General features: G+C 41.6%; 1 protein-coding gene across 3 annotated transcripts; it reads right to left on the bottom strand.

The window, feature by feature from the left end:
- Positions 1 to 5171: 5171 nt before the first annotated feature.
- Positions 5172 to 20327, bottom strand: samhd1 (SAM domain and HD domain 1). 3 transcript variants are annotated; one of them, XM_080470326.1, is made up of 18 exons: positions 20270 to 20327; positions 17696 to 17746; positions 15468 to 15709; positions 15305 to 15371; positions 15147 to 15219; positions 14232 to 14392; positions 13701 to 13816; positions 12847 to 12917; positions 11897 to 12055; positions 10284 to 10384; positions 10075 to 10183; positions 9842 to 9933; positions 9620 to 9735; positions 9110 to 9252; positions 7671 to 7766; positions 7483 to 7587; positions 6341 to 6478; positions 5172 to 6066 (listed from the first exon to the last, which is right to left on the bottom strand). In XM_080470326.1, the coding sequence occupies exons 3-18, from the start codon at positions 15646 to 15648 to the stop codon at positions 5920 to 5922; spliced, it is 1875 nt and encodes a 624-aa protein (XP_080326452.1). In that variant the 5' UTR covers positions 15649 to 15709; positions 17696 to 17746; positions 20270 to 20327; the 3' UTR covers positions 5172 to 5919. The 3 variants fall into 3 exon arrangements, with proteins under 3 accessions (XP_080326452.1, XP_080326450.1, XP_080326451.1); XM_080470324.1 differs by lacking the exons at positions 17696 to 17746; positions 20270 to 20327 and adding an exon at positions 15897 to 16011; XM_080470325.1 differs by lacking the exons at positions 17696 to 17746; positions 20270 to 20327 and adding an exon at positions 15761 to 15975 and having other exon boundaries at positions 15468 to 15650.
- Positions 20328 to 22148: the final 1821 nt, after the last annotated feature.

The raw sequence follows: 22148 nt of genomic DNA, 5'->3' as shown, positions 1-22148 counted from the left end.
CAGACCCTGTAAGGTGCGCTACCAGGGGGGGCAAACACCACGAGTCCCCCCCCCCTCTCTCACCCTGCAGCCAACAGTCCGAGCAGAAACACATCACAGGAGGGCTCTGTCGCCACTTTGGTTTGTAGTGAAAAAAACACGGAGCATTGAGCTCTGAGCAGATGGCACAGGTGTAACGTAGCAGGTTGTGTTTTCGTCCATCTGTAACCTTTTTTGCTTAAAAGCAATAACAGCAGTCTCCCCATTTACAGTTGTTCCTGTCCCTCCCCCACACAGAGGTAACACCTGATATTAAAACCGAGGACCTGGCTGTAGGCCGAGGGAGGGGAAGGGGACAAAGCTGATAAAACATACTAGTTAAGTAATTAGCCGTGCTTAAACCCCGACCCCCGCTGTTTGGGCCCGGCTCAGGGCTCTGCTGAGCCGCCGAGACCAACCAGCATGAGTCCTCACACTTCAACAGGTGTGGGCAGAAGAAAGAGGGAACGAGAGTGAATGATGAAAGAAAAAAGAAAAAAGAAAAAAAGGGAACACGAGCACCTGTTTTGGCCTTCCTTTTGCGGGCCGGGGCTTGTTGCGCCCCACCCCAAACAACACATTCACGTCTCCGTGGCTGCTCAGCTATGTGAAGTGGTGCTGGGGTCAATTTTCAGGGAGCACAGTGAAACAGACATTTGGGGGGAAAAAAAGTCAAGTCTGACCTGTAATTACAGTCAGAAGTTATTGACGTTTCAACTGTCGGTCATTCGTCTTCATTTGTTTTGCAGGAAAAGTGATATGACTTTATGTATCTGTAAAATCTGACAATATGAGCTTGAAATGTCATAATTACAACCGTGACAACTGAAAGAGGGCATGCTGCTCACAAAATAATATTTACCCCCATCTCTCATGCCTATCAGGGCATTACAAGGTAATTCACCTCGCAGACACTGTATAAACTCTCCAATAAAACATTTTCATGCCACGGGCAAATTACAAGACACCTAATATTTCCAAAGTTTTTATTTCCGTCGTTGTGGTTGGTTGAGAGAAAAAGGAGGATGGTTGACACTTTGAAGCAAAAAATAATGAAATTACTGTATTTAAAAGAAAAAACAAATCCTAGTTAAAATACGAAATACAAGCATGTTCATTCAACAGATATAAGACTGTACTTGTTCTGACTCCTAGTGGAGCTTTTTAAACAAGTCATGCAATCGTCATGACGATAGTTGAAGTTGTACATCTCCGTCTTCATGGATTTCTTTTCTAATGTGTGAAGAAAAAAGGGTTTGTGCAGCAGTGTAGTGGTGAGCACTACACCACCATCTGTTTGCTTTATATACTCATAGTTTGATTCCTTCACATTTGAGATGAGAGTCGGTCAGTCACTTTTTCATTCATTTATTTCATCCAAACATGCAGACTGAGTTCAGTGACCGTGGTGAACAAGTAGAACTTTGAGAGACTTCATGTTCTCCCTGTGCACCATTCCGTATTCTCTTGATACCCCGGTTCCCTTTCAGAGTCCAAAAACATACAAATTAGGTGAATTTGTGACTCTAAATTACTTTAAAGTGTGACTGAAACCATCTGCCTCTCTTTATTAGCCCTGTGATGGATTGTCAACCTCAACAGAGATAAGATAGAATAAAATAGAACAGAAATGACTGAGTAATCCCAAGGATAAATTCTTTGCAGTTCACCGCCTTCACTCAGATTTAGCTGGGATAATATTAAAGCTACCTTAAGTTGGATAAAGCAGCTTAAACGACTTTTTCAGGATTACATTAAAATTATATTTACATGGGTTTTTTACTGTATAGATTGAAACTGGGATGAAACATCTGATTTTCTTTGCAAACTTGCCAGGAAGTATCTCCTTCATAATGTATTAGTTACCGATCCTGACACGCAGTACAAATGGACAAACACTGTGTTTTAAATGTTGAATAAGTTGTGTCATGTTTTTCATGAACATGAACTTGCCAGATTTATAACATTTAAATTTTCAAACTGGTCATCTGATGTGGACACTGTAAGGGACCATCAGTGATAGAAAGGGTCTCCAAATCTAACACACACACATACACACACACACACACACACACACACACACACACACACACACACACACACACACACACACACACACACACACACACACACTCTAACAGCATGCCTCCAGAGCTCAGTGAGGCTCATTAACCTCCTGGCGGGGGGTGGGGGGGTCAGGGGCATCAAAGTGGCAGGATCACTGCAGACTCACCCAGCAATCCTACCATGGGGGTCTGGAGCCGCTGCGTCTCACCCCCTAATGAGAGGCCATGACATGCACACATCCACACACCGTTTGACCTCTCAGGACCAGCTGGAAAAGAGAGTCTGACATGCCCCCCCTTCCTTGTCTCCTCCATTCCTCCACACATTCCTGCCACAGTGCAGCTCACAGTCACCACTGGCCCGCTTACGTCTTTCCTCCCAGATATTTCTCAATTGCAGAGAGAAAGCCACCAGTGGGCCACAAACACGGGCCGATAAAGATCGTCATGTTCACTGATGATCAGTCACTTTATTAATTAAGGTGTTAAGATGGAAATCTGGAGGAAGTCTGGACACAACTTACATGTAATAACCAACAATAGTGGCTTTAGAAACCAAATTTGCTCCATTTAATAAACAGTCTGATGATCACTGACTGATGATCACATTATAAGTAAAACTGTTTCCTACAGCTTCGTGTCACGAAAGAAAAGTTATAGACAAAAACCTTTTGTCGGTCTTTTATGTTTTATTTAAATTGCTATACAAGCAGTGTGTATTTTCTTTAAGGGAAGGTGGTATGAAATGGATCAAGGGTCTCTATGGTTTGGATATCACTCATTACTCATTACATATTTATTTTATTGAGTGTCTAAACAGTTGTGCTCTACGATTAAGACAAACTAACTCAAATGTCATTTCCTTTTGGTTTCTGCCAGTAAAATAAAAAGCTAAAAGATAAATTGCTGCTTTCTCAAGTAAACCATGGAAATGACTGAAAGACATTTTTCATCCTTAAAATAGTAGTTTGAGTATTTTATATTCATAGGCTAGAATCAGGTTAATGTTTTTGGGGTAAAGTAGAAAGAAAACATCTAGAAACAAACTTGAAGATTCTCAAAATAAGTATCTCGCCTTGAAGAAAAATCCCACATTTAAAAAAAAGCTGATATTTCAATAAAATACTCTGATTCACATATTCATAGTAATTGATATTGGCTGCTATGGATTTTGGCTCAGTAATCATTTATGATCACTTCTATCTCGTCAATCTAATCAAACGGTTTGATGCAACTTAAGCCTTCAAAATGTGTTCAGGCTTGAAATCCTGTGAGTTCAGACTTGTGAGAGTCCAAAAACAATCGGCTAAAATTCCATTAGAGCATTTCAGCTCCAAGAATCCTTCGTTTCAGTTCTGCGAGGCGTCGTCACCAAGAAAAAGAGAGAAGAGGAAAAGGCAAACACAAACACCAATTTATCAATCAGCACAACGGATGGCAAACCAACTGCGAGGCATGTGGGAGAAGGGTGTGTGTGTGTGTGTGTGTGAAGGGGGTAGGGGGGGTCTTTAGAAAGGCAAGTGCACCAGCAGCAGCAGCAGCAGCCACAGAGGCAGCGGGGTGAAGGAGGGCTGCAGGGTCAAGGGAAGAGGCACCTTGCAACAGCTGGTCTCAATTATCCACGGAGCACTGCTGAGTGTACAGGAGCATGTGCGTATGCAAGTGTGTGTGTGCGTGTGTGTGTAGGGGTGAGGCATCAGAGGGGGAGGGCTGAGACCACTGGCGCCAGGAGGGGTGCAACAGGTCAGAGAGGATGAAGATTATAAAAATACTAGCAGGCAGTTGGCCTTGGTCCTGCCGGTGCACAGTGTGAGTGTGTGTGGTGGATATTCCTCTGCTGCCACAGTGCCACAGGATGTGGAAGAGTGTGTGTGTGTGTGTGTGTGTGTGTGTGTGTGTGTGTGTGTGTGTGTGTGTGTGTGTGTGTGTGTGTGTGTGTGTGTGCCCACTGTGCTTCAGGGCGGTGTGTCTCTGCATACATCCTGTGAGATAACCTTCCTGGTTGAACAACATGCACTACCCCAACATGTTTGTATCAATTTACATGATCGCAGTGCAGATTCTTAAAGATAAGTGACTTAAAGCAGAGTTACATCACACTCACACACTCTTGTGTTTACCAAATCAGAAGAACAATTCAATAAACATTTCAAATTAAGCAAACATGCCGATTCAAAAACAAACTTTAAAACTAATCAGATAAAAGTTTTGCTATCATTATTGTCTAACATCGTAATCATATCTTTAAAAGAGAGAAGAGTATTTTCTGTACTCAGCAAAGTCAAATTGTCAGACGTACAACTGTACAGCTCCCCCTGTTGTCCCATATGTTTTATTACAAGATACATTAATTTCAGACCTTTAATTTGATGACAAGTTTATCATGTTCAGCAAAGGAGTTTTTTGAAGTGATCAGAGTGACATTTCTTTCAAACCTGATAAAAAGGACAGAAACTGCCAGCCCCTCACTATGGAAAAGAAAGTTGTGAAGAAAAAAGTAAATAAAACGGAGTGAAAAGCTTCTTTGTTTGTTTGAAATGAAGGAAAGTCCAAGTTTAATGGATTAAAATGTGTTTTTCAAATGGATGAACAAAAATGAACAAGAAATAGAATAAAATGCTGGATGAGAGGACACAAATGTACACTCATATATGCAAACTAATCATAAAAAACAAAAACTCTTGAAATTCCCCAAAATGTGATTTTTTAAAAATCAGTAACTTTCTGGAGACTCCAAAATGTTTTTTTTTTAATTTACCAAATGAACAACCCTGACTTAAAAGAAGACTTTGAATCCGGTTTGCACTTTAAACTCGATGTGAAGAACTTTCTGTATATTATTACTTCTCTTTATTTAGCATTGAGCCACGTCAGTGTAATACAGTGGACGGCACAATCGACTCATGGAAAGACGGTTCAGCTGTGTTTTGTGTGTTTTAATTAAATAATTGAAAGCTTAACCCTCCGCATTTTCATCATTTACTGTTAAAAATTAAAAAGAAAAAAGGCCTTTTTTGCCACATCTACTATGGACATGTTTAGGACACTAATTAGACGACAAAATCTCACATTTGGATCTTCAAGCATAATGTGTCAAGTCTTTTATTATATTGCATTCATTTGAAGTAATAAACGACAGAAGACCTTTAACGTCACCTCTAATACCTGTTTACCTGAGTGCACATCGCCCTCTGGTGGTGAAAAAACTTAATGACAAATAAAGTTCCGTTGACGCAAAGAGTTTATTTTGACCTTTAGATTGGTTTACACTTTTCTTTTCTCCAAAAATATGTTTATACAAAATCAATCAGAACTGTGAGAAAGATATGCCCATTCTGATTTAAGGAAAACGTTATAAAAATATAGTTTCAAAGGTGAATAAAGCAACAAACAGACATATTTACTGTAAATAAATAAGGCGCTAGAACCCCCCACCCCCCCCACACACACACTCCCCAAAAAATAAAAGCAGTAAAATAAAATAAATATATGCCAAAGAAATCACAAGTCAAATATTGATGTAGACATGCTCATAAAAACCCCAATTTGTTTTCAAGGTTTGGACAGCAGTTCCTGAATGTTGACTTTAAAGAAATCCCCCCCCCCACTGAAAAATGAATTGTGTGCTTTGATACATGATACCTCACTCTTTTAAAATGAAAAATATTGTTCTTATTATTGCTCTGTAAAAACCCTGAGAACAAGCATGAACACACATCTTTATATAACGGATGATTTTGGTATAAAACACTGTGCCAACACACTCAGCCCATATAAAAAAGATGTTTTCCCCTGATCAGATCTGCCTCCTAACATGCAGCAGACAGTTTTCCTCTCACTTAAACAGCCGAGTTTTGACCTTAGTGGCTCTGTTCAGGCAGTTTGCCTCGCTGGCGTCGCCCTCATTCCCGTCCTGGGTTTCATTGTTGCTGGCCCAGCTGGCCTTCAGAGGAGTCAGCTCGGGAGCTATTATGTCTCCGTCCTATACGTGAACAAAAACAACAGACGCCAGTCACGGGACGAGCGGTGTGACAGCCACAAAGCAAAAGCCAACTCAACATTTCAGAAAAGGAGCATTATGCTGCTGTGAAACCTACTGGGGCTCTTAACGTAGCAAAACATGGATTTATATGTAATAAAACTAATACACTGTGAATTGTGGATGGCAAGGGTCGAAAGGAATTTGTTAAAATGAACTTGTTCGTTTGAGGTGAAGATAATGCGTGTTGCATCCAGCTTGAGCAGATAAATAGTACCTGAGGTTTAGAGAAGTTCATGTCCATGCACCACTGCACAAAGTGCTTCTTGGCTGCCTCCAAACTCTTCTTGTCCGTCTTCTTGCAGTAGACTCTGATCAGCTGCTCAGCAAAGCGCTCCGGGAGGAGTTTAGATACCTGATAGGAACAGCATTAAAGCATAATTCATTGTTTTGATATATTTATCTAAAGTCAACCATTAAAGAGGTCATATTATGCAATATTCACTTTATCATGGTTTTCCAATAGTAATTTGTGTCCCAATACTTGTGAATGACGCCCCAGAAGTGAAGACAATCTGTCGTCTCTCTCCCTGGCTTGTTTGAGTTTTTAAAAAGTGTGTTGCTCCAACGAGCCAATCAGAAATCAAACCCTATATAGTGTCATCGGGGGTTTAGCCAATCCCAATCAAGGTAGACCCTCCCTTTGACCCTCACACAATTAGGCAGCTCTGCTCTGGCACATGGCACCACGAGAGGAAGTAAATCCTCCTCTTCCAAAGATGGGCATGTGAGGGCGGAGCCAGTCCAGCTCAGACAGACACAGCAGATTCTGAATGCAGCTCCTATGATCCAATATTCAAATGGATGAAAATCAAGGAAAAGCTGGATTTGGGTCAATAAAGTTTCAATACAATGTTTATGGACCAACGAGACTCATGTGGAAGTGTTGAAAAGCTGTATGACAGGAGCTCGTTCAGTAAGTTTTATCCAAATGTTTTACTTCTCCTACAGTTGAAATCAGTCACACATTCACTACAATTACTGAGCTCAAATCTATGATTTTGGACTGTGGGAGGAAAGTAGAATGTATGAATGATATTTGACTTCATTTCAGAGATAAATAAAAAAACAGACTTTAACATGAAAAGCTCCGATGGCATCTTGGTAGCTTCTGCACCAGGAACAGGAAAGAAAAGGGTCTAACGTGTTCTAGATGGTTTTACATGTAGTAGGTGATTAATTAAAAAAAAATAAAGAAAGAAAAAAAACCATCCCAGAATTAAATCAGACTGACTGGAGAAGATGTAGGATTCAAAAACCTAATGCTTTCTGCTGCATGTACGTCTCCAAATATGAGTTTGACAGTTGTTTTGGTGTTTCTTTAATAATTATTAAAGTTTTAACCCTTCGAGGGCTGACCTGGTTCTTGCGTATCTGGATGGCTTTATTTTTGTCCTCCTTGCAATAGAAGCGCACATTGTTGATGGGGTTCTTCTCTTTCATCCCGTAGTCCAAGAAAATGACCTAAGAGAGACGGACATATTTTCAGTAAAATCAGGAGAAACGTCAGACTCCCTCTTTATTGGGGCCGTATGAGAAAAGCTCACAGTGACGATGAAGTCCTCTGGCTGCAGATCGAGTTCCTGGGAGCTGCTCTGAGGGACGGATTCGGCCAAAGATGCTTCCCAGCTCTTGATTGTCTCCTTGTAGAGAATGGGCCAAGACGAGATGTTAAGTTTAAGACTTTGTCTTCACAGTTTCATACACATACAACAAAGTAATAGAAACATCCAAAACCGATATAATCCCACTTGCTTTCATTATCGAAAATAACCAGCTTCTCATATTTAATATGCATTTCTGGTAAATGGTAGATTTACTTGATCATAACCTAATACAACAAGAAGTTACTATTTACCACCAAATTATCCTTATTTGTTTAGTTCCGTTAACGTCACCTTTGTAGTTGTAACATTTTCATTGTTTTTTATATTATTTTTCCCCCCACAACAAAATAAATATCAGATTTTTTTTTGTGGGGGGGGGTGGGGTGGGGGTGGGGGTGGGGGTGTGGGGGGGGGGGGGGGTCCAGGCTCTATTACCTCATAACGATTGATCACATGTCAACAACATGTGATATCCGCTCTCAGATTAACAGGAATAACAAAATGAATAGAAATCACATCAGGACTTCAACTAGATGCAATATATTATTATAGACTGTAACCTGATCTTCAACATTATGTTGTGTATTTAGTATTAGAGTATTTATTCAACACAGCCTGCAGACCTTCCCACCTGTTCCGCTGCCTGTTTAACCATCTTTTTGCCCACAGTGCCAGTCCGGTTCCTCTCTCCTTGATTTATTTCCATAATGTGTGCTTTTCTTGTGTTCTGAAGACCATGTTTGTTGAACTGTATAAGAATGCCTGCGCTGCCTTATTGCTTATGCTCGACGCCACTTGTCATTGTGCCTTAAGATTCATTACCGGCCGTGAGTCACTCACTCATCACTGTACTCTGTCTGCCGAGGGAGGATAGACGTCTGTAACAATCAAGAGGCTCCTCAACTGGTGCGCCTTTATTTTATCGAACAATTATTGAAACGCTCCCATCACACCTCTGCGCCACCTCACTTTAACATCATATCCAACACAGGATTTGTTTTCGTTGGCCTTCCTATGGGCCTCTCCCCCCAGAAACACGGGCTGAGTTTGAGAAGAGGGATTTCATGTTCTCTGCTCCTTCTGCCTGGTTTTAGTGGTCGTTTAGTTTGTTTTATGGTCTTTCTTTCCCGAGGATCCCGTTACCGCCTTCTCTGCCCCACCCATCCCCCTCCATCCCCCATCCCTCACCAGACTGTATAACAAACCATCCACGTCACTCTCGGACTTTCCCCTTTTTGTTTGTTTATTTACGGTTTCTTCTCTACGAGCGTCTGTCCATCATCCTTTTGTTTTATTGCTGCCATTTCGGCCAGGCCTCGCTCGTTAAACAGATGATTTGATCTCAATCAACTGCTGGGTAAAATAAAAGTCACACACACCTGATTGACGTCTGTGAGCGTCCCTGCCTGAGTTGTTTGACCGAGACACTTGTAGAGGCGTCTGGTGATGATGTTGTGCAGGATCTCTCTCGCCTCGTTCAGCTCCGGAGAGGAAGAGTAGAGTATTTGCTCAAATACATGATCTACAGGAAGAAACGGACAATAAAATCCAGCCAAGGACATTACAATCACGTTTTTCAGACAATAAATGCAGTGCAGTCAAAGATGGCAATTATTATTGTTGGTAAAATGAAAGTTATCTGCGTTGTAAAAGCTCTGTCATGTCTCTTAAACTGCTTGGATAATTGTATAATCATTTTGTTTCTGAGAAGTCGTGAATGGTAAACACCCTTGGTGAGACTCCCAGTGGACAAATCAGGAACAGTCATAGAGTTAATGTGATCTGGCCTTTTTACAGTTTGCATGATCATCCAAGTTGAAATATTTCATTCCTGCAAACGTTTACTCCTGCTGGTCTCGAGGGTGTAGCGGATAAAAGTAGCTGCTGACCCGTCAGCTTGGTGTAGGCCTCCGGGTCGTCGATGGCCTCTGAGAGAGTGAACATCTTCCCCCCTGAGCCCTTAAACTTGATGTGTTGATCGGCTTTTAAAAAAGCCTCGGTGATCCTGCAGAAACGCAATGAAATCACAATCACTTCTGGGAACATTTTGCGCCATACGATAGTAACAGGCAGCTCAGAAAGCAAAACGCAGCTTTGGAGTCGATACCCACATGGTCTCGATGATGTTTCCTACTTTGTGCTGGTAGGCTCTTCTGTGGAGACAGTTCCTGGTGTGGAATAAGTCGTACAGATTTCCTACTTCCTGTTTGAAAAATCGCCTTGGTGTCAAATTGCGACATGAACTGTTGATGCCAATAAGTAGATTGTAACAAAAACACTCAAATTACAATTCAAGTTAAAGTAAACTTAATAAATAATCATATATATATTTGAAGAAGAACACCTTGTCTCTGGTGCAGATGTTTTTCCGTCCGTCCACCTCACACACCCGGGCGAACTTTAGGAAGCGGCGATAGTCAAAGTTGTTCTGGATGCCGAGGTGATAGCAATCCCTTCCATAACAGATCAATAGACACAATATATATATATTTTTTTTAAACACAGTTTGGAAGAATTTCGACTAAATTAAACCAACACATCAAGAAGTAACACCTGGCAAAGTAGTCCCACTTATCCACGTCGATGCCAGTTCTTTTGTTGGCCACGATTTCGTAGAGGAAAGACTTGTCCACTGGACGGCCTTTATATGGCCACTGCAAGGACAGGAGCAACATCAGAGTCAGCTGAACTGAACAGGACAACCCATCATCAAGGCACAGTTCATAGAGTCCAAAACAAAAGTGCAGGAACACACAGAGCTAAAAGATAAGGATGCGTGTGGGTAAGAAAGTCTGAATCACGGAGAAGAATTTCATTATCGTGAAGGCCACGAACATTTCGTCTAAATTGTGACGGCCAATTTCTATTCGAGTTATTTATGGGACCACGGATGGAAATGAGCCGTGTGCTAAATCCAGCTTATTAACAGCAACCTGACATTCATAAGATTGTTTGTACATTAATAAGCACTGTCCAAATAAATAAATAAAATTATGGCTGCTAATGCTTACTCCCCCTCCCATCAATTTTAAAACCAGTTATTTCTTTTTCAAAGTTTCCTCAGGAGGCATCAAACAAAGTGTATGGAGGCGACATGCTGCCCGTGTCTGCTATCCACATTAAAACAAAAGGCGATACTGTGCTGACCGATTGTGAGCTCCGGACGAATGAAGTGAACAAATCAAAAGGTTTACTCATATTGCAAATGGTCATGTTTAGATCGTGATGGCTAATAATATAATCAGGCTGAAGAAAAATATCACTGACTTCCATAGATGTAGCCCACTATGTTTCTCAATATATAAAGTTTTTTTTTTTTTTTAAAGACAAACCACAAGTCTCAGGCTTGTTATTTAGTAGAACCATCCATTTTAAAAAGGGAAGTTGTCCAGATACCACTAAATACAAAGTAGTCTGTCTATACAGATGCTGAAGAGCTGCCACCGCACATATTTCTGTCATGTTTGGTGCAAAGCTGACGTTCCACTTGATAATAATGGGTTTTCATTTGAAAGAATTGTTGCTTAGAATTGTTCCCTAAAGTTTGGAACAAGAAAACCACTGCAGAGAGACACAAGCAAAGTCTTCTATAGACTTGATTTTTCAGCTTAAATCACTATTAAATGGTCTACAACATCAGTCACCTGCAGTAATTGTTTCACTTTATGTTTTATTGATGCCACACTCATCACTCAGGCATTTTTTTTTATAATTTTATAGCGCATATTGCTGCAGTGGAGCAGTGACTGAAAGGTGGAGGGTTGAGTCAGAAAGAAGCTTAGGTCATGTCTGCCATAAACAAACAAATCAGTGTGATGACCCTGGATGGAAGCCACCAGGAGAACGCCACTATGATTATCACCATCATCGTTGAGCCTTGAGTTGAAGGTTAAAAAATGTACCTAAACACTAGAAATCTGACAACTTTTTAGAATACGTCCATCTGTGCGGTCCGTCTGCTCGCAGTGGAGGAGTTTGTTCTCTGATGTGAACTTCTTTGTTGCGCTCTGTGCTGTCCTTCTCTCTCTGACTAAACCCAACCAGTTTTTGAAAAAAATAAAATAAAGTCAACCAAATCAAGGTTCCCTGATCAAAACACTCCAAAAAGTACCAAAACGCTTAAAATATTGGTTAGAGAACTGACAACACCGACTAATGTTTGGTACCTTCTGGCTTGGAGTTGGACTTGTGTTGAGCGGTCCAGCAATCTGCTCCTTAATGAAGTCCAGGTCCTGCTGCACCACCAGGCCGTGCTGCTCCATCACCGGCTTCAGGCCATTGGCTTCCACCAGGTAGTCAAACATGGCCACAGAGGCCTTCTCATGCTGCAGAACACACAGTAAGAAACAATAACTTGCATGTCACACTGTACTGTGCTCAAACAGAAAAAAACAACCTACCTTATCTAAAACGAATGTAAAAGCCTGTCTTATCACTCACGCTCGCCAGACTGCTGGCCTGTGGTCATAACTTACATAAGATAAGAGTGCTGAGCTCTTATCAGGCGAAAGACTCACTCAGCTTTTTTTTTAAATGACGTTAACTGCTCTGAAAGTGCCCCTATAAAGCTTCTGTAAACACTACAACACATCAACCCATCACCTCATAATGAAACTTTAACAGCTGGGAGAAAGACTCGAGATTTCCTTCTTGTAAAACCAGTTTTGGGATGCGAATGTGCATCACGCAGGTGAGCAGATAACCGATATGTTGTCGTCGTTGGTGCAGAAGAAGCTCAGGTTCATCTCCTGCTTCTCGAGGGGGGACCCTGAATCACTCCCTGTCCTCTCAGCACTTTGAAGATGGCAGACACGGCTTCTCTCGGAGCTTTTGGGAACTTTCATTCCGGCTGCTTGCATCTGTGACCATCTAAAAGTTCATGACTGGAAGTGATGGAAGGATAAAGACTGGGGAACGCTTCACATTTTGAGCACAGATCATTTGAAAGAAACGCTGCAGTGGATCAACCTCTTCAGTGGGTGACCGAGGCACAAGTCAACTTGTTTTGTTTCTGTATTTCAATAGCCGTCCAGTCATTGCCTTCCTCTTTCAGACATACAGCGTGGTAACCTGTAGAATACATGTTCTCATGTAATAAATCTGAGTGGCTTCTCACCTTCCAGCCAAGTCCCGGACGAGCTTTGGGGATGAACATACCATCAAACATGTGGGAGAACGGTCCATGTCCTGGATAAACATACGGCCAGGGTCAATGATAATGAACGGTTTCATTCTTACTAATCATGAAGTAATAACTCCAATCATACATACTTGTCATATCTCCCAGATGATTTATTTTATGCAGAAGATTAGAGAAATGACCAGGGAGCAAAGGAGAAGAACTTTGCGCCCATTAAAAAGTCACATGAGTGTCACATTTGTGACCTGAGTGTCTCTGTTCGCTCCAAAATGCACGTCAACTGTCACATATTGAAAGCTCTAGTTATTCTGGCTAAAAAGAACAGAAACTATCTGTTAACCTCTGCAGCATGACACGCTGTTTGGATCAATCCGGGTCTATCCATACTGTGGTTTATCATCGTCATACATTTCAATTCTAGTGGTTACACCTAAGTAATACCTCTACTGCAAATTGAAACATTTTTCGAATTACTGAAAATATGAAGGGACATTTTGAATGAAAGTGTGCAGGAAAAAGAAGAATCTTCTTTTATCGGCCCTTTCACATTTATTCAAAACACTAAATGTACGATTGGCTTTTAAGAAATATTAACACAATACAAATAAACACAAGCAGACAACCACCCAGCTTTCTCCATCATTGATTCATATCCACACTGATAAAAAGAGGACATGATTGACTCTCGAATAATTTGAGTTTATCTCGGAGCAACGGGCCACGGCGCGTCACCACTGGCTTTTGATCTATACTATCGGATTGCCAACTGTTTCTGGGTGTGTGTGAGGCATGCCACTTTGTGTGTGTGAACGCCTTTCCTCACCACTCACCCAGGTCGTGGCACAGGCCGGCGATCTGCACACAGAGGATGTCTCTGCGGGAGATGAGCAGCTCGGGTTGCCTCTCGTTCAAAGCCTGAACCAGCCGTCCTGCCAAATGACTAACCCTGCCGACACACAACCGATCATTGCGGACACAATCCAGGCGTGTGAAAGAGCAGTTTGTCCGTTTACTGACACAAATCAACATTTAATGCCAGAACATGTGGATGGATGGCGCTCCGGGAAACATTGCATTTGACCAACGTTTACCAACTGAAATCCAAGTTAAAGACAACTTCTGTACTCTCTTATTATATTGTGTTTTAATATGGTGTGACTGTGTGTAGAAGCACCATTATTGTTTATGGTGGAAACATCAACTGAGCATGTTTTGCTTCTGTGAGCTGTTTTAGCTGTGAAATGTGAACTTGGAGACGTTTCTCCTTTTCAAACCCTCGATAAAATTTGTATGTTGCAGAATCCATCCTAAACAACAAGTTGGAATAGGACGGATATCAAGGAATGTATAAAGGGGAATACCCAATGCTGTGTTCAAAGCGGTTGTGGGACGCTCCGGGAAAAACAAAGTAGGTGCCTCCAAGCTGCTTGATGTTTCGTAGCCTCTGAAACTGAGGGGTGTCGATGATTTTGATGAGAAGCGGATGTAAATCTATGTGCCCGTGGATGGGATCATTGAAGACCTGGAAGCACACGGGACACAAATTTGAAACGGTGCAACATGAATTATTTCAGTTTGAAGTACATCAAAATAGATGAAACAAAACAGTTCAGATCCTGAAATACAAGACTGGAGGGCTGCAACCACTTCTACTACAGGGCTGTAGTCTATTAGATAAGCAGGTATAAACCATTTACCCACCGCACCCCTAAAAGAAACCCCGTCAGCAAGGCGAAGGACAGACTGACACTAAAGTGACTCAACACAGTCCCCCAAACTACATCTGTGGGGCGAATGAAATCTTACATAGGGACCCTCAAAGGGCATTAATTATTCGATCCAACGTGGGAAATATAAATGAATGCAATGTTTTTGTGGGTCACGTTTGAACCAAGCCCAGATTCCCTATTTCACTCGCTCCTCCACATGTCAAAGTGTCAGTAAGCATGGCACTGAACCCCAAACTGCTCCCAGTGGATGGATTCACCAACTTGCAAGAGCACTGGCGTAAATGAGTGAATGTGATTAACAGTGTAAAGCACTTGTAGTGTTGTGAGGATAGTTTCTCCTCCGTGGGTGTGTGTGTGTGTGTGTGTGTGTGTGTGTGTGTGTGTGTGTGTGTGAGGCCAACAAGTTCTCATTTTAAGACTCTGAGTGTGTTTAAGTTGAGCTTTCGTGTGTTTTCCTTCCTCTTGTTTCTGTTAACAACGACCACAACCACCACCACCACCACCACCACCACCACCATAATAATAAAGCATTGTCTTTCAGGTTACCTTGTAATAATCGGTCTCTATCTGCCACAGCTTCCGGAGGCTGTGCAGGATGTCCTTACGGTCGCCGAGACACCTGAACAGAAGGGATGGAGAGAGGGAGGTCAGCTGCAGCTCACGGAGCTCCGTTGAAAACGTTCCACCGGGAGCAACACACTGACTTGATGCCGATGTCCTGCAGGTCTGCGTCCGTCAGGTACCGCAGTCCAACCCCGGTGACTTTTTCCGCTGCAAGACACAAAATCAATGCAAGTCAGCGAAGGCGACGAGCACCATAGACGTTTCAATCTACTTTAATCCAGGTGGCAAAGACACAAAACCCACATCTGAAAATGTCCACCCACTTTCCGAGACCCTCGGTCCGCAGAAAGAGGCACGTTTCCTCCACTCCCCACCCGGAGTAGTCGGTGTCCGGCAGCCGCTCCGATGTCACTCGTTTCTCCGGTGTCGCGGGGCTTTCGTCGGGCCCAACGCCCTCCTCGAACTGTCGCTTTCGAGTCTCCATGTCTTAACGGTACGAATCAGAGGAGTACGGGTGAGACGGTAGTCCTCAACAGCTGATCGTCCTGCAAAGAAGACAGCGAGACGGCGAAAAGACCGGGGGTTTGTATCCGTACCGGCGCTTCAGGCGAGAGAGTGAATCACCAACACCGCTTCCGCTTCCGTCATTTCACAATTCAAGTCCTCTTGAGGCTCAGATGCGGGGGTTAATATAGTGCTAGAAAATGAAATAGAATAAAAATACCACCTCACCTCAACCGGAATAGTAAACAGCCGCTACCTCAGAGCCTGGTTTCTACCTGCTTGAGAGAGTTTTTCCGTCTTCTATCATATAAATAAAGTTGAATTGAATTGAACCAGAGGATCTAAAACAGGCGTGGCGAGATCACCTCCGATTCTGGTTCTGCAGGTTTCTTTCTGTTTAAAGGGAATGTTTCCTTCATATGCACTTGTTTTTTCCCCTGTATAAATACCTAGAAATGACTGTGCTGCAGTGCTTGTACATTTCCACCCTTGACAGAGATTTAGCACATCAACAATAATTAACGTGGAGCACACAAAAGAAAAAGAAGTCTCTCGTTCCACTGACTGACAGCTGTCTATTGACATGTACAGTGTTTATGCAGTCAGAAATCTACATCTTTATTATACAAGTGCGGGGAGATGACTGATACATGTGGCACGGTATCAATAAAATAGAATAGAATTGAATTGAAAGTGGTTGTGAGCAGAAAGAATATAGGTCTTATTTGATTAATAAAAGGGTATACAAAAGGGTTATGAAATAAAACGGGAAATGGAAATTAGGGAATCACAATTAGTAAAGAAGTGTCAGTGACGGGCTCATTTTATAGCTGCAATCCAAACTCTCTGAATCTAATCAAATGATCAGTCACAAATATAACTTTAGATGTAATGTAGGATAGCTTGCCAATGGTGATTTCAGTCATATATAGGAGCTTTTAGACCACAGCTTTTTTGAAGGTTAAAATAAACCAACAAAACAAAACAAAAAAAGTATTTTCTTTTACTTATTTATGAAGAGGCCATTTTCTGCATCAGTAAATCAACTCGATCCATCCTTTCAAACTGGGTTCTTCCAATATTCTATTCACATAGTTTGCACATGAAGTCACATTTTAAATACATTATCAATAAAATAGTATGCTGTTCACTGTAATTGGACAAGACGTCTATTCCTGGGCTATATATATAGCATAATCTTTTTTTTGGTCCATGTAATTAAATGACTGCTTTCACTTTCTTCCCGCATAAGAATGAGCTTTAAAACGAATCTAGGCAATGAGACTGTCAACATTTTTTGAAAGTTAAACTCTTTGATTTCCGGTATGTTATGTGATGCTTACTGGCAGCTTGATGAGGGCAGCTCCTGTTTTACTGACTGGGCGGGGCTTAATATGAGACGAAGCCAATGAAAGCGGAGCTCTGACACTTAAACGGGATTACGGATTTTGCGTGGCATTAAGGCACGGGAAAGGTTTGTCCTTTTTCCTAGAACGAAAAAATGCTGTTCTGATAAAGCAGACACGTGGTCAGCGTGACAGCTGACAAAGTATTTATTTTTAAACAGTTTTTATTGTATAGAAGAGTTCATTTGCAATATCTTTGTTGTGCCATTATTTAAATTAAATGGTCAAATGATTACATTTTTCAATGTAGTGAACCACTGATTTGGTCTGATTGAATAAACACATTTTTCTGTAAAACCAATTCAACTCTCATGGATTTTTGTGTACAGTGGGAGGAAATCAAGGTAATAATATATTCTATTGTGGTTCTGGTTAATTGGAAAAGTCAGTTAAAATATCAGCTCTACTTAGTTATGGATGTGCCGAGTTGAATTTACTTGAACAAGATTTGTGTTAGGTTTAGTAGATGTAAAAAGGTTAAGGTTTTCAGCCGGATACCGAGTCACTTGCTTAGGATTTGAATCTCAAAATTAGGACTTGGATTTGAGTTGGGAATTTAATGTCTTGACTTGAACTTGCCTGTCTGGACTCGAGACTTGGAAGTAAAGACTTGCCACTTACTTGCAAAGCGGTCACTTCCGTTACAGCTCTGCTCCGCACACTGCATTGGCTCTGGAACTAATTTTCAATCATTAAAGGAAAGGGGTTAGTGTATTTACAACACACATTTCATTTAAACCAGACACCCTTTTTAATAAAATAATCTTAAATATAATTTCGATTATTATATAATTATCTCCAAGAATAGAATCTAGTAGAATGTTAATCGAATAGAGTATTAAGATGTCAAATAATAAGTGTACGTACGGCAGTTAACACTGCTATAATGACAACGGCTGAAAAAGGTGAAGCCATCTAAAATACCTAAAGGGCCTAAAACAACTGACCTAAAATGGGGAAAACAGCAGAAATGGCTAAAGCAGTGAAGATGACATCAAAAATGGCAGATGATGCTACTTTTTTCTGATCCATTTCCAGAAAAAAAAAAGACTTCTGCTATTGCTGGTCACTTCCAAACTGTACGCTGTTCACACTGGAGTCAGATGGTCAAGCACATAAATCTGAATTGAGCATTATGACCTGCAGTGTGTCACTGTTAAGTTTACAGTCAAATCAATGTTCAATTCTAATGCAATATTACTTAACAAAAATAAATAAATAAATCTCCCTGTGGACAGTTGCTTATGACAACAAATGCTTTCATGAACAAACAACATTCATTGATTCCACAAGGTCAAAGTCAACTTTATTATTCCGGAGGTGGCGATTCCACCTCAACAGTCTTCATCACATACAACTCATACAGTGGTTTATTTAAAGCGGAAGGAAGCCGGTTCCCGCTTCGACGTTGTGTCATCGAAAGGACAAGTTGTGAATATAGTGGCGAGTACGGCTACAAGCATCGTGATTTAATACTAGAATTATTCAGGAACCTTGTATACAAGCACTCCTAAACTCTCGCTGTCTGAGGAATTTACTTTGTGCTTTCACAAGCAACATCTTCCCGAAGTGGAAAAACTGGAATAACTCATGACTCATATCATCAGTACAAGAATACACACCCATTAAAACCTTTTGAGGATAAAATACAATATAAACACTAAATGTAAACACACATCAATGGTGAGTCAATGAAAACCTGCCTGCTGCCTGAGAGGGGACCGACTTCAGATTGGCCTTTTGTTCCAAAGATGAAATTTCTTCATCAGAGAGTTTGAGGAATTCTCTATGGTGTACATTGGTTTGAATCGACAACATCAGCACAAGGCACACAAGGACAGTTAAGGCATGTAAATCCACTGCAGTGAACATGTTCTAACATCAGCAGCCTTCATATGGCTCGGTGATACTGAAGTACTGCAGCACTCATTTTCAACCAAGTGAATGGTTTTAAGACGTCAGATGACTTTATGGTGTTTAATCTGCCTTCTGCATTTAACTGCTGCATCTGTTAAAGCACATTTTAAATTGTTCCAAGTAATTCATTGGTGCATTTTTTTATGAAAAAAAAAAATAAATAAAATAAAAAGATCCTGATGAGTATTTTCCTTCCTAAATATGACCTTGAATGGTGGAACAGCCAGCTTTCCACGTGTACATGAAGTGGCTGCTGAAAGCCAATAGCAGGCCTCCAATAGATGCAAAGTGAATTCACACAATGATGTTTGGCTATTTTCACTTTTGTCTGATGGAAAAGAACTGAAGACGTTCAGTCAGCATCAGTGGTCCACATACTGTAAATAAACTGACCTCGAGTGGGAGGCGGGGCCTGTAAGCAGTGTTATTTTCCAGACTGGTTTTCCACATGAGTCATAACATTGTGATGTTTCAATTAAAGCTGCAAGCGGCACTGAATGGGTCCTCACACAACCACGCATGTTGGAACAGAACTCGACAGAGATGCAGCAATGACCTACGATTAGTAAATCTTATCCCAGGTGTCTCACAGGAGTACGGCTTCTCACCTGTGAATGTTCATGTGGCCCAACAAAGTGCTGTGTAAACTGAAACTTTTCCCACATGTTTCACAAGAATACGGCTTCTCACCTGTGTGAGTTCTCATGTGGCCCATCAAATTACTGTGCTGAGTGAAACTTCTCCCACAAGTTTCACAAGAATACGGCTTCTCACCTGTGTGAGTTCTCATGTGGCCCAACAAAGTGCTGTGCAAACTGAAACTTTTCCCACATGTTTCACAAGAATAGGGCTTCTCACCTGTGTGAGTTCGCATGTGGACCACCAAATGATTCTGTTGACTAAAACATCTCCCACATGTTTCACAAGAATACGGCTTCTCACGTGTGTGAGATCTCATGTGGACCAACAAATTACTGTGCTGAGTAAACCTTCTCCCACACGTTTCACAAGAATACGGCTTCTCACCTGTGTGAGTTCTCACGTGGCCCGACAACGTACTCTGTAAACTGAAACTTTTCCCACATATTTCACAAGAATACGGCTTCTCACCTGTGTGAGTTCTCATGTGACGCAGCAATACACTGCGTTGGTTGTAACTTTTCAAACATATTTCACAAGAATACGGCTTCTCACCTGTGTGAGTTCTCATGTGACGCAGCAAACCACTCTGTCGGTTGTAACTTTTCAAACATATCTCACAAGAATACGGCTTCTCACCTGTGTGAGTTCTCCTGTGGCACAACAATTCACTCGGTCGGTCGTAACCTTTACCACAGACTTCACAAATGTTCTTCTTGTCAGTGAAAGTTCTGGAGGTTAGACGAGAGAAGAACTGCTCAGTGTTCGATGCTTCTTCTGCTTCACTCAGGTAACTTTGCTCAATAGAAGGAATTTCACTTTCAAACTTCAGTATAAGACGCTCTCCCTCCTGGGTGGTATCGGGTTCCTTGTACTTGATCTGTGGAGGTTCTGGTTCTTCTGGCTCCTCTTTGATCTGTGGAGGTTCTGGTTCTTCTGGCTCCTCTTTGATCTGTGGAGGTTCTGGTTCTTCTGGCTCCTCTTTGATCTGTGGAGGTTCTGGTTCTCCCCGCTGTAGACAGTAGTTTCCAATTTCCTGACTAAAGAGCTGCTCCTCCAGACAGTCATGGTGCTGTGGGAGCTCTGGAGGGACAACAATGTACAAGATAAATGCTTAGTTACATTACATTTACAGTTCCAGCATTAAAAAAATCTGAGGATTCAAGCAGAGAAGTTGAAAACATTCAAGCAAGGCAGCGCCTGAGCGCCACAGGAACAAGCACCCTTACAAGGACAAGGAAAGGAATACCATCTAATCTGTAGCTGTATGAAAGTATAAATGAGAAACGTCAATAAAGTAGCCGTAACACTTCAGGTGGTTGTGTGCTGTCATGGATACAACATGCAGCTCACACAATACACATTGAGCTGATGCTCTCTCCCACTCCAGCTCACACAATACACACCCATTACAAACTTACAAAAACTGGATTTCATTCAATACAAAAATTCAGCTGCCTCATTCATTCTCACTTTTCAGATTCACATCTCTCCATTCAAATTCAGTTTTTTGATCAATGTTTTGAGCTACACATCCGAGGCCTGGCATCAGGTAAAACGAGGTGAACGCAGGTGGGAAGAATTCGATTTTCGACAGCAATGCACTTCATGCTCTTGATCTGGCGTAAGCACCTCTTATACAAATATTAATTGGAAATACGATGTACCCAGCGGTGTACTGGCCAGCTGGCACACCTGGACAGTGCAGACTGTGGAGATGAAGAGTGAGTGTATTTATAGTAACCAGTCCCTGTGAATAAATGTGATTAAAGATATTAAAAACACAACAGACACAAATCCTGATTCTGTCTGCGGTGAATAAACCAAACACAGCCAGAACGATGGAGATCCTCTACCAGTCAGATTCATGTGTTCATTCAGACTTTTCCATACCCGTTCTGTGGAACTTGATTTGAGGTTCCCAGCTGATTTCCAACAATCTGCGCTGACGATCAATCTCCTCCTCGTACTGGACAGTAGTTTGTTCAAACATGGCGAATATCTCCACAGCAACAGTAGTTAGTAGCTGGGTGGTCAAGTCTCTCTCAGAGTTGTGGGAATTGTCATTTTCGCCATCAGTAACGGTCACTACAACAAGATCCTCCTCCTCTTTAATGTGTGGAGCTTCATGTTCCTCCTCCTCCAGACTGGAGCTCGTCTTCTGGATACCATTGTGTTGCTGTGGACTTTCTGGAGGGAAACAAGACACAAGTCACCAATGTGATGGATGCAGATATTTCACAGTGATGGAGGGATGAGACTGGACAGCATACATTTAAAATAATATTTAGAAACAAAAAGCATGGTAATTTCTCTAAAACTGACAGTAGTTGTGAGGTTTGAAAAATCTATGTGAACACTGTCTAGATGCAAAATCTGTCCTGCCGACTAATGCTTCCCCCCACTTTACTTTCAACACTTCAGCATTGCATTGTGACTTTTGAACCTGCTCCTCTCACTTTAGCCCTGGATATGCCTGAATCAAATGTTTCAACATTTATTGTGTTGCCAGAATAAA

The sequence above is a fragment of the Lipophrys pholis genome, assembly GCF_963383615.2.
Source record: "Lipophrys pholis genome assembly, chromosome: 8".
NCBI lineage: Eukaryota > Metazoa > Chordata > Actinopteri > Blenniiformes > Blenniidae > Lipophrys > Lipophrys pholis.
Note: the sequence above shows the minus strand (reverse complement) of the source record. Positions and strands in the feature narration are given on the sequence as shown.